This window comes from Lycium barbarum, chromosome 2 (assembly GCF_019175385.1).
Source record: "Lycium barbarum isolate Lr01 chromosome 2, ASM1917538v2, whole genome shotgun sequence".
Taxonomy (NCBI): domain Eukaryota; kingdom Viridiplantae; phylum Streptophyta; class Magnoliopsida; order Solanales; family Solanaceae; genus Lycium; species Lycium barbarum.
In genome coordinates, this window is record NC_083338.1 from 124903594 (window position 1) to 124915944 (window position 12351).

General features: G+C 33.4%; 2 protein-coding genes across 5 annotated transcripts; both read left to right on the forward strand.

The window, feature by feature from the left end:
* Positions 1–3374: 3374 nt before the first annotated feature.
* On the forward strand, positions 3375–7672 carry LOC132621884 (replication protein A 70 kDa DNA-binding subunit B-like). 4 transcript variants are annotated; one of them, XR_009575725.1, is made up of 11 exons: positions 3375–3510; positions 3752–3873; positions 3960–4233; positions 4326–4413; positions 4776–4900; positions 4997–5214; positions 5314–5471; positions 5538–5835; positions 5922–5990; positions 7311–7423; positions 7548–7672. XR_009575725.1 is itself a non-coding variant. In XM_060336355.1 (10 exons), the coding sequence occupies exons 2-10, from the start codon at positions 3802–3804 to the stop codon at positions 6228–6230; spliced, it is 1449 nt and encodes a 482-aa protein (XP_060192338.1). In that variant the 5' UTR covers positions 3375–3510; positions 3752–3801; the 3' UTR covers positions 6231–6412. The 4 variants fall into 4 exon arrangements, 3 of the variants coding, with proteins under 3 accessions (XP_060192338.1, XP_060192350.1, XP_060192344.1); XM_060336355.1 differs by lacking the exons at positions 7311–7423; positions 7548–7672 and adding an exon at positions 6084–6412; XM_060336367.1 differs by lacking the exons at positions 7311–7423; positions 7548–7672 and adding an exon at positions 6103–6412.
* Positions 7673–9336: 1664 nt separating this feature from the next.
* Positions 9337–11371, forward strand: LOC132621904 (uncharacterized). Its single transcript, XM_060336380.1, has 2 exons — positions 9337–9824; positions 9972–11371. The coding sequence occupies exons 1-2, from the start codon at positions 9467–9469 to the stop codon at positions 11369–11371; spliced, it is 1758 nt and encodes a 585-aa protein (XP_060192363.1). The 5' UTR covers positions 9337–9466.
* The last annotated feature ends 980 nt before the right edge of the window (positions 11372–12351 follow it).

A 12351-nucleotide genomic window follows, 5' to 3' on the forward strand; every position in this document is an offset into this window, starting at 1 on the left:
TATGCACATCATATAAAAAAGAAGTGTGCTGCTGTGTTATACAAGTGAAGAACCACCACTTAAATTAATCAATTAAATAACAAAACTAGAAAATAAGAACTCAAAATTGGAAACTAAAAAACTGAAAATAAAAACGACAACTGAAAAATAAGAAACCGAAATTGAAAAATAAAAACCCAAAATTGGAAAATAAAAACTAAAACTAAAACTAGAAAATCAAAAACTGAAAAACAAGAAACCAAAACTGGAAACCAAATTGAAAACTAAAAAATCAAAACCAAATCTTAATATTTTATGTGTATTTAATTGATTGACTTTTCCACATAGGATGTGATTGACACTTACGCGCAAGGCTAAAATAAATAAAACTGACCATATATTTCATGTAAGTCGGATTGTGTTTGATAGACACACTTGAGGCCAAGTTCAAGAGTTCAATAAGAACAACACTTAATTGAGGTGTCAAAATAGAAAAAAGAAACAAGTTTAGGGGTCGCATATGCATTAAGCCAAAAAATTTGACCAAACATCTTTTTATTATTATCGGTAGTTATGGCCAAGCATTCTACTAGTGTACTTTTCGTTTTTTCCTCTTAAAGAACTAGCGCGGAATGAAGTAGGACTATTACTAGTGAACAAAATTTAACAGCAAATGTGACCCATACTTTCTAAATAGCAAGATCACCAAGTAGAGTGATCAGAGTAGTTCTCTTGCCCGTTTGTTTCACATTCCTCATCTTAATTTTCCAAAAGTTATTAACACTGGAAAGCATAATGATGTGAATTTAAAGAGATTGTGCAACTAGCACTTTGACCAGTTTGGACAATTGGTGTCAGAAGAAGCCCAGACACAACTGAGAGTCTGAGACTGGAGAATACACAACTCAGATAACTAGGGTTGGACATGATACGGTATTTGAAACTTCGGTATGATAATTTTGATTTTCAGTTTCTAAAAATACTATACGATTATCATACCCAATTAATTCGGTATGGTTCGATATTTTTAAATTCGATTTCGGTATTTTACGGTACGGTAAATCGGTAACCAAAGTTTGTTTGACTTTGACGAATATATAATCATATCGTAGAGATTTATTTTGCCTATTCAAGAAACGTCGTAATTATATCGTACTAACACCTCACATATGAAAAATTCAAAAGTAATTACAAGCAATCCCCTTCGTAAATCAATTACACAACATAAATATTTCAATCAAGAAAGAGTAGTCAAAGTTCAAACGTCTAAATAATTAGTTTTGTACTAATACTAATTTAAATATTTGTTAGTATTATAATATAAATTAATATATATATGAATTGTATATGTAATTATATATTTCGGTATGGTATTCGGTATTTCGCTATTTTATTTATAAATACCGAATACCAAAAAATTTTTAAAATGCATATCAAATACCATAATACCGAAATCGCGTTATAAAAAATTTCAATTTGTATATGATAATCGGAATGTACCATACCATGTCCACCCCTAATTCAGAATATATCAGTTTGACCAAACTGAGTTACCATAAGAAAATAAGTTTAGTTACGGCCATTTGAAAGGCACTTGCGACTAACTTGCTAAAATAACCAATGATTAATAATATGGAAAAAAAAAAAAGCAAATATCTGTTATAATATAATTTTGATAAAATTATTTAATATCAGTATATACATATACTTAAAACCTAGGGGTGGTTTGGTACGTAGAAAAAATTCTTTCGGGATTATAATACTGAGATTAATTTATCTCATCTGTTGGATTAATTTATCTCATTTAGGAGATGGGATAAAATAATCCCAGGATTAATGGGATAAGATGGGATATCCCATCTTTAAGTTTGGGATGCATTTTATACTTTTTTTGGTACAAGGTATAAAATTATCCAGGATAAATTTATATTTTCTACCAAATATGATAGAAAATTAATTCCACAGTCAATGCTAGGATATCCCAACTAAGGTCTCATTTGTTTTCATTAAGATTAAGACGTCTGAATCTGAATGCACATCTGAATGATTAACATGTTGTCTCTAGGTCTGAACACTGAATCATTAAGATTGTTTGTTTTTCAATATCTGAATGTGCATAATGTATTTATTTAAACATAATAAATATACAATTCAAATTGAAAAGTACCTAAATAGTAGAAAATAAATACAAATTAAATAAAATAATATATTATTTGATAAAAAAAAATGAAATATTTATGTTCAGTAGTAATGGTGGAGATGTTTTGTAGTCGTAGTGAGTGGTAGGTGGGGGTGGAGGGGTAAGTGGGTGGTTGAGGTGAGGGGTATGAGGTAGTGGGGGTACTGGGGTTAGTGGCGAGTGAGGGTGGGGTTGGTGGTGGGAGGTGGGGGTAGTAGGGAGTAGGGTTGGTGGAGAGTGGGGTAGGGTTGGTGGTGGGAGGTGGGGGTAGTGGGGAGTGGGGATGGGTGGGATTGGGGTTAGTGATCGGGTGGGGGTTGGAGTTGAGGGTGGGTGGGGTTGAGGTGGATTGGTGGGGTTGGAGTAGAGAGTAGGAGGGGATGGGGATGAGGTGAAGGGTTGGGGTCGGGGTTGGAGCTAGTGACAAAAAAATTTTATACAAATTTTTTTTTTTAATGATATTAAGATTTGGTTCAAGATCTTAATGATTAAGATTTATTTAGACCCAATAAATGCTTAAATTTTAATATAAATAAATATATTTAATGGCTTAAGGTCTGAACCATTCAGATTCAGACCTTCAATAAATGCAAACAAATGAGGTGTAATACGTGTATCAAACGACCACAAAATATTTACCAAACTTACGTACCATCATTACCGCATGTTCAAAAAGACTTGACTCTGCTAATTTGACTGGATGTCCAGTCCTTTTACTTTGGTTGGTGGGATCCCTAATATTGTTTCCACATATGCTTGTTGTTATCCATCAAATTTATGCTCTTTTTTTTTTTTTTAATTGTTGCTTGAGTTATAGTTTACACTTATGAACACAAATTCGATAATTTATATGTCTATTAACATTGTCGGTATAAACGCATCTTTCATCGTCAAATCTTATCAATTCATTTTTATCTATTGTAACAAGGTATTTGTCTTATTTTATAGTGACCTGGTAAGTGCAACTGTGCAAGGATCAACTCAAATGGTTGTTAATCTATATATAATATAAAGCTGGGCATAGACAATCCTATGTGGCACCTCTCAATGGCCTCCATTGATATTTATCTTTTTTCTCATTATTTTAGATTTTTTATGAACTTCTTTTATATAATAAATCAGCCAGATCATGTAAAAAATGCCTCACAAAAATAAATGCATCTGCAGCCCACGTTTGAGTAATCAATATAGCCTTTTACTAAAAACCAATAAAGCCCAGCCCACGTAGTAGCACATTAAACCATATTAAATTGGTTGGCATTAAACCCCAAAGAAGCGTTCTCCAATTTCATCCAAAACCTGAACGGTAAAACCAAGCAAAACGTTTTTTAATTTCCTCCAACCTCTGTAAGGTACACTTTCTTCCACCCAGTTTTCTGATTAAAGAATATTCATCTTCATCATTTGCAATTACAATGACTTTTAATGTTCATTAATCCCTGAGTAATTGCACTGGTAATTATTTCTTGTGCCTCTTCATACTCTAATTCTTACACTATATATAGATTAGCAGTGAATCTTCTTCATATTGTAGATTGCTTAGTCTATCTTGCTTTATATTGGATTTTAGAATGACAAACTCTTTTCTTTCAGAGTTGGTTACTCATAAAGATGATTGGATCATAAGGGTTAGGATTTGTCGAATGTGGGATGCCATTAATCCCAAAAATAACGGCGAATTGATCAGTTTGGATATGATTTTTATTGATGAAAAGGTACTTTCTTACATGATTTTTATTTTCATATATCAATTTTTTTGATACTTTTGATTCTCAATTCACTTTCGGGTTTCTTATATCAGGGAAATTTGATGCACGCTATTGTTAGAAAGAGTCATGTTCACAGGTTTAAACACAAGTTGATTGAAGGTGCTTTATTTACCATCAAGAACTTTAAAGTCGTAGAAAGTTGTGGTGGATATAGACCTGTCGAAAGTTCATTGAAAATTATTTTCTTTGCCTCAACTGCGATCAAGAAATTATCCGAAGATATTGGTGATATTCCTATTAACGGATTTCAGTTTATTAAACCTGATATGATTGAGTCAAGGGTGCACAACAACACTATCTTATCAGGTATATACACTTAGTATTATGAATTTTTGTGGTTAGTTAATTAAATATCAACGATATTCTAATAAGAAATACTTTTTCATCTACATTTGTAGACGTGGTTGGTTGTTTATACGGAGTTGGGGATATGGAGAGCGCTGGATCAAAGTGGAAAAAAAGGGACATCCAAATTGTTACGGATTAGTATGCCCCTTATCTCATTTTAAGTAATTTTTTTTGTAAAGGTGATTTTGTATTACAAAATACACAACCTTGATAAATTTCATCGATCATTGAGTCTTTTTAAACTATATTCATTGGATTCTGGCCTGAACAGTGTTTTTATGATAATCTAGATGCCAACGAATGTGTACTCATTATTGCAACTATTTATTTTATACCTGTTAAATTTCTACATTATTTGCACATGTCTATAAGTACATAACCTCTTAATCTCCTATTCACAGTCACTCAATAGTCAACATTATTGGAACCAGCTGTTGGTTGCTTCCTTTTATTAGATTTAGATGAACTATTAAATTGTGATTTGTCTTTTTTCTGCATAGTTCGGCAAAATCAAAAATTACCTTATGGGAAGAATTTGGAGAACAGTTTGCTCCTTATTTGTACAAGAAGGATTCTGGCCCATATATAGTCATTGTAACTTCCACCACAGTTAAAGAATTCCGTGGTAATTGTTTCAGATTTAATTTTCAGTGTCATGTATTTATCTGTTAACTTTCTAAGTAATGTCACGATTATTTTCTATTGCATCCATTGTTAATAGGTGAGGTTAGCTTCTCCACCACCTCTGCAAGCAAAGTATATGTAAATCTTGATATAGATTACATAAGATCTTTGATGCAAAAGTTTTCCACCATGTCTGCGGGAGTGCAAATTATCGAAAGCTCTAATGTTAATACCATTCCTATAGAGGAAGAGATGTTTTTTAACCGGATGGACATTAAGGAGTTGTTGGAGTCTGATTGGAGTCCTAAAATACAGGTTATATTTTGCTCCTTAAGTTGTTGATTTCCCTTTTAAGCAAATCAACCAGATTACTATATACTTGTATTTTTTTTTATTTTTTTTTTACATTTGTAGGAATATGTTGTTACTGTAAGGGGAAAAATTACAGGAATACGGGACTATTTTGGCTGGTACTACATTTCGTGCAATGTCTGTTCAAAGAAGATTAAACCCGCAGATGGTGTATATCGATGTCACCAGTGCAATAAGGATTGCAAGTTTCCTTTGGTGAAGTAAGGAAGAAGTACTATGAATTTGCTTTGTATTGTGATTTAATCTAACTTATTATCTAAACATAGGTACAAGATACACATAAAAGTGAAAGATAAAACTGGGGATACTACCGTTGTCCTATTCAATGATGTGGCTGAGAAACTCCTTGATACATCAGCTCACAAGTTGTTCAACAAGCTGCCATTGAGTAACAATAATGATGTACCTGCCCAAATTGAAAGCCTCTGCGGGAAAGATTTTGTTTATAAGCTTAAATTAAATAAGTTTAATTTGGTAGAGGGGTTTGAAAATTTTACAGTATCCAAGCTTTGGATTCCAGATGAGGATTTGGAAGTACAATACAAGTTGAGGAAAGAGGAAACGGTATTGTAATTTAGATTGTTTAAATATGTAATGCACAATTAGAGTATAATCTGTAAATAATCTATTTTTTTTGGTTGCTTTTGCAGGGGAAGAACTTACTAGAGGATGAAAGCGAGCCTAAAGATCAGGGGAACAAAGGATTGTTCAATGAAATGGTAATTCGATTAACTGTTTTAGTTATGAAGCTTAAATAAGGTATACATGTTTAATAGAAATGTTGAGAAATTTATTTTTCCAAATACCAACAGGCATCTGCTATTGTTGTAGTGGATAGCTTGGAAGATCCTGAGGAAGAACTACGTGCCATTGATGGGGCTAAGAGTAGAAAAAGAAGAAACCTAATCGTAGATGATGACGAATCAACTGATGAAGACACAAATAAGTGCAAGAAATAGACTGTTTAGTGTTGCCACAGAACTTTATCTGTTGTTTGAGCTTAGACAAAATTGTTCGGTCCTTTTTCCCTTCTTAGTTCAGTGTCCCCAGTAGAAGTATGTTGATGAAGAAAATGCTTTGTTAATGTCATGTAACTATAGTCTGAAGTGATGATATCCATACTTGTATGGTTTTATCCTGACTTTTATTTCCTCTGTTTTTGGATAAATAAAGAGTTTGTTGTTATCGGATATTTGGTTGATCATTGTTTAATGTTTATGTTTACATTGTGATATAAAAGTTGTGCTGCAAATTTGGATGGGTAGTTGGAGTAAAATCTCCTTTGGTCTTAACTGTGATTGACTTAGTGTGAAATGGGAAGAAGATATAATAGATGGTGACAATGTCTGGGAGTGAGATTGGAGCAGGGGACATGAAGACATCTCTCTTGTATGTTCCCTTTCCAAGTGTTTCTTCACTCAATGCTTGTCCTTCTCAGGCACTTCCTTTTGGTTCGTAGTTATTTGCATATGTGAACTGGTACCTAATTATGATCAAAGATGTTTTGTTCATGTGAATCATATGCGAGAAGTGCTATATCAAACATTTTGAATATACCAAGTGTACAGTTGGGAATGTGTGAAGTTGCAGTTTTAGTCATTAAATGCATAGAGCTGGCAAATAAGAAGAACTCTGAGACTTTATTTTTCAGAGCTTGAAGTGGAAATTTTTAATTTAATTAAAGATGAAAGATTACTTATTCCGACCATAGACCAACACCATTGAGTGCCAAAAAAATAAAGAGCGCAATATGCCAATATGCGTCCAAAACGTTGGTTCAACTTGAAAACTAGAGAATTCGATACACAATTAAATAGAGATAACAGACACCCGCTGTCCAATAACACAGTATCCTTATTTTCATTTTTTAAGATGTCAGTACTCATTTCGATCATTTTTCATTTTTTTAAGATGTCAGTACTCATTGTGATGTTACCTTCATTGTTTTTGTTCATATAGCTCCTTTATCCTTTGATAAATCTTTTCTTTTTCAGTAGCACACCAGCCTGTGTTTGATAAACTTTTTTCTTTTGGGACAGAGGAAATCTTATGGATAGTCATTCCTGCAATTTGCAAAGAACATGGCAGCCTATTTGGTGATCATAAATTTTGTTCATTTGTTGCCCTTTCCTATGGCTCTTTCTCCATGGCAGTTAGTTTTTCATCCTCTTTACAACACAATTACTTTATCTCCTTTTATGGTTTTATGTTCACAGGTGTAAAAGGCTACTAATAAGTTTCAAGTATCACCACAATAATTTCCTTGAATTTTGCAGGTTGGTGGTTTTTACATATGGACATACACTTAGCAGCAAATAACAAGCTCATCCTTGGAATTGAAAGCTCTAAAATAAGCAGAGGGAGAAGTTGTTAAGGAACCAAACAAGGACTTATACAAATTAAAAGTCTTACCTGCTTGGCAACAATTCTCAAGATCAACTGCCTGTTAGTGTGACAAAATCCACGGAAAATCAAACAGTACTTTGAATGCTACTACCAGTAATCATATTCATTTTTAGGTAAGTGCACAGTGATAAAAATTAAATATGTGCCATATTCTACTTTATTTGATGAAAGCTTGATTGGACTTTTAGTGTTATAGGGAAAAGGCTTAAAAATACCCCTCTCATCCTTAAAGTTTTCAAATATACTTCTATCTTGACGGGAATTAATAAGTTCGGAGGATATTTTTAGCCTTTTTTCCAAAATAGTTTTTTTCCCTTTTTCCTTTTATTTATTCACCATCTGATTGTCCCTTTCTTTTTCTTCTTATCCCTATTCCCTTCACCAACTGTTACTTTTTTCCCCACCAAATCAATGACGGCTCTTTCCTATTAAGTAACTGTTTGTAACTTCAACTTCCAAATACTTTTTTTCAAGTTCAATTTTAATACTTACTTTTTTCAAAATCTCAATCAAATCATGTCCAAACCCCTGCTAAGAGTACAAAGTAAAGTGAAAGTATCAATTAATTTATTATGATTTAACTGTTTGATGCAAATGCAAGTGCTGAGTAAGTATTTTCTCTCAAGTTACAGTAGAAGGACTTTTTCTTCCTTATCATAACTGCTTGAATAATCTTGAAACTAAAGAAGCAAGAAATTAAAAACTAAGGTTAGGTAAAGCCGTTTGCATCATAGAAAGCAAAGTTTATACCTGCTACGTAAAACTAAGTACTATTGACTTTGCATTGACCCTTAGAAATATTCACGCCATAGTAACTAAGTCTACATAGCTGTTTATACAGATTAGTAAGACTACTATTTTATCACGCATCTGGAATTAATATGTTGATATATTTGTTTAAACATTACCATGTCAATGATATAGACAAATCATTTTAGCACTTTTTCCAAAGTAGTCTTTTTACCCTTTTCCCTTTTATTTATTCACCATCTGATTGTCCCTTTCTTTTTCTTCTTATCTCCCTTCCCTTCACCAACAGTTACTTTTTTCCCCACCAAATCAATAACGGCTCTTTCCTATTAATGAACTAGACAAAATCCTTAAATTACTCTTTATCTTATTCAGTTACTCTATTTACACAAATCACTAATGATTCTTTACTGTTACATGACTACAGCAATCCCTGATACTCCTTCTCTTATTCAAACTTGTGATACTCATCTTTCCAAATTCTACAGCCATTCAACCATCCATCCATTTTTTCCCTTCAAATTCAAGAAAGAGCACAACCTTAGAAGGGGGAGAAACTTATTTAGTAATTCAGAAAACCTAACATAGCTGCAAGTTCACACATTTCATTCCATTTAATTTCATTGTCATCATCTGGGCTGCGCGTTTTGTGTTTTGGCTGGTTTGTAGACTCATTCCTATTTTACTCGAACGAAATTCTTTAGTTCAAAAATCACTTTCAAGATGAAGTACTGTTTGTTGCTATATATTTTAAAGAGTCATTTTCTCTTCTCCTCGACAATTAAATTTCTTACATTTTCAACAATGAAGCAATTGAATGAATACGCTCACATCTTCCCATTATTTCATCCTTACATATATGTTACATGCTGTACATAATCCTAATTATTAAATATCCTCTGTGTTCCTTACCTGACAATTAATTCCTTGCCTAATCACACACGCATGTTTTCTTCCTGTTCATTTATTATATTTGGATATAGCAAAAATATCTAATTTTCATATATTCTACTCTTCCCAAACATTTATAACAGGTTAAATGGAATTGGTATCTGCTGTTCTGAAGGAATACAGTGGCTCGGTGAATATTCCATTGGAAATTAACCTTCTACAGCAGCTTCTGCCCGATTTAGCTAGGCAAGAACGGATACTAAAATTAAAAATGAAGAGATATGAATCAACAGACGAGTGCATACAACTGAAAAAGGAACTAGGTGCTGTAAAAAATAGCCGATGCAAGTATTCCAGATTGACGCGAAAGGTCGCCTTAATTAGAAAACAATACAAGTACCATCCAAAAAAGAAAATTATTCAGCTTCTACGTTTCATGCGAAGATTCACAAAGTTGATGAAGATGACAAACATCTCAAGGAGACATGTTCCGATTCATCAAAATGGTATGTTAATCAATACCATGATTTATGTATTAACAAAATGCCAAAGTTAGACTTTTTGATGATATGTGAAACTAAATAAAAAATATGAAAAAACATTAGGCATGTATGAAATGCTTATGTTTATACTTGGATTTCTGAATTTTGCAGGCCACTACACAACAACTTGGAATTTTGGCCCCCCAACGTACACATGCCAATATTGTGGAGCCCTTTTATGGTATGAAGAACGGACAAGAAAAACTGTGCAGCCCACAAATCCTATATTCTCATTTTGTTGCATGGAAGGAGGCCGTGTACAACTGCCGTTAATGAGTGAACCACCACCTTATCTGAAGTATCTTTTGGGAACAGAATCCGGACAATTAGGTATCGACTTTCGTAGAAATATCAGGGTTTACAACTCAATATTTGCCTTTACATCTATGGGAGGCCGAATTGATGGATCTATCAATCACTCAAAAGGGCCATACGTTTTCAGGATGAGTGGGCAGAATTACCATCGCATAGGCTCTTTGTTGCCTGAAATTGGTAAAAACCCCCAGTTTGCTCAGCTATATATATATGATACTGAAAATGAGATAAATAATAGAATGAATTGTCTCTTGCAAGAAGAAATTGATCCAAAAATTGTTGAAGCCTTATCTGAAATGCTGGACAACCACAATATTTTGGTAAAATCATTTCGAATGGCTAGGGATAGATATAGAGAGCATCCTGAATCTGTGTTTCGGTTACGACTCATATCTAACAGGACAAGAGATGGTCGACAATACAATATGCCAACAACTTCAGAAGTTGCAGGATTAATCGTTGGTGATGTTACTGAAGAAAACTTCCAGCGAGATATTATTGTAGAACATCGAAAGAATGGGCTTCAAAGAATTACAGATTTACACCCAAGTTTCATGTCTATGACATACCCATTAATACATCCGTATGGCGAAGATGGATACAGACCTGGAATTCAATTGGCAGATATGAACAACAAAAGTTACAAGCGTCAAAATTTGTCAATGAGAGAGTTTTATTGCTTCAGGATACAACAAAGACTTAACGAGGGCCAAACTCTCTTAGTAGCTGGTAGACTATTGCAACAATACATTGTTGATGCTTACATGGCAATAGAGGAAGAAAGGTTTCGTTATATTCGGAATAATCAAAAAAAACTCAGAGCTGATCTTTACTCTGGCTTAATGGATGCCATACTCCGAGGTGATTCAGATTGTTCAATGATAGGGAAATCTGTTATCCTGCCTTCATCGCACACTGGGGGGCCTCGATATAGGGCACAAAATTATCAAGATGCAATGGCAATTTGTAGGTGGGCTGGGTATCCAGATTTGTTCCTCACTTTCACTTGCAATCCTAAGTGGCCAGAAATAAATGCAATGCTTAGTTTACTAGGGCAGCAAGGCGATGATAACCGGGTGGACATTATATGCAGAGTTTTCCAGATAAAATTGTTCCAACTAATGCAAGATCTGAAAAAGCAACAACCATTTGGGAAAACAATCGCATGTAAGTTCAAATTTATACATACCCATTGAAGGCATCAGTTATTATTTCATCTAATCTGTTATGCATTAGGTAATGAGGTTGTGATTATGCTTTTTGTTAACTCAAAACTGAAAAGATTCTTGGGAATACGCAGCTATCATATAATTTACTTTCTTTGGTTATTAATCTTACTGTTTTGCTGTCGTTATTTTCTTTTCTATCGGAAACACCTCACAAGGTGTAGGGGTAAGGCCTGCGTACATCCTACCCTCCTAGAAAAGTTGGATGTAATAATTAATATCAACCAAAATACCTAATTGCTGACCTTTTTAAAATACACTATGGAACCAATCTTCTTAAAGTTTGATGACCATCGATAAAACTTCAACCCTTCAGAATCACAGTATTACCTTCCTCTCTGGTTCACCTATATATTTAATAGACCAATGATATTTAATTCACAATGAAAGAAGATGGGAAAAAGGGAAACTGTTGAGGCTTTTGATCTTCCAATTGGAAAGAGCACGATTATCCCTGAATTAAAATGAAAACTATTGTTGTCCACTAAGAAGTGCTGGTAATTAAAATTGGAGGTTTTGGAAAAATTAAAGGGAAAGTGGGGTATTAATTATCGTGCCATTTAATGTTATTACAAAGATACATAAAATTAGTAGGGAAAACCAAAAACACAAAAAAATAGAGAAAAGTAAAAAAAAAAAGGAGAAAAAAGATAAATACGAATGGAAGCCATAGAGAGGTATTTCCTTAAGAAATCTTTTTCTTTTTTCTTAAAATAAAATTTAATAACAAAAAGTAATTGGCCATCTAAGGTCATATATATATGTGTGTGTGTGTGTGCGCGCGTGTGTGTGTGTGTTGAATTAATCTTTTTGGTTATATACAAGAAATTTAACTCTTCTATCTCCACTATGATTCATAAAAAGTTTAGTTTCAATATTTCATTGATGTTACATATCCTCCATCCTAACCAATACTATACCATTAATTCTATAGGTTTATACACGATAGA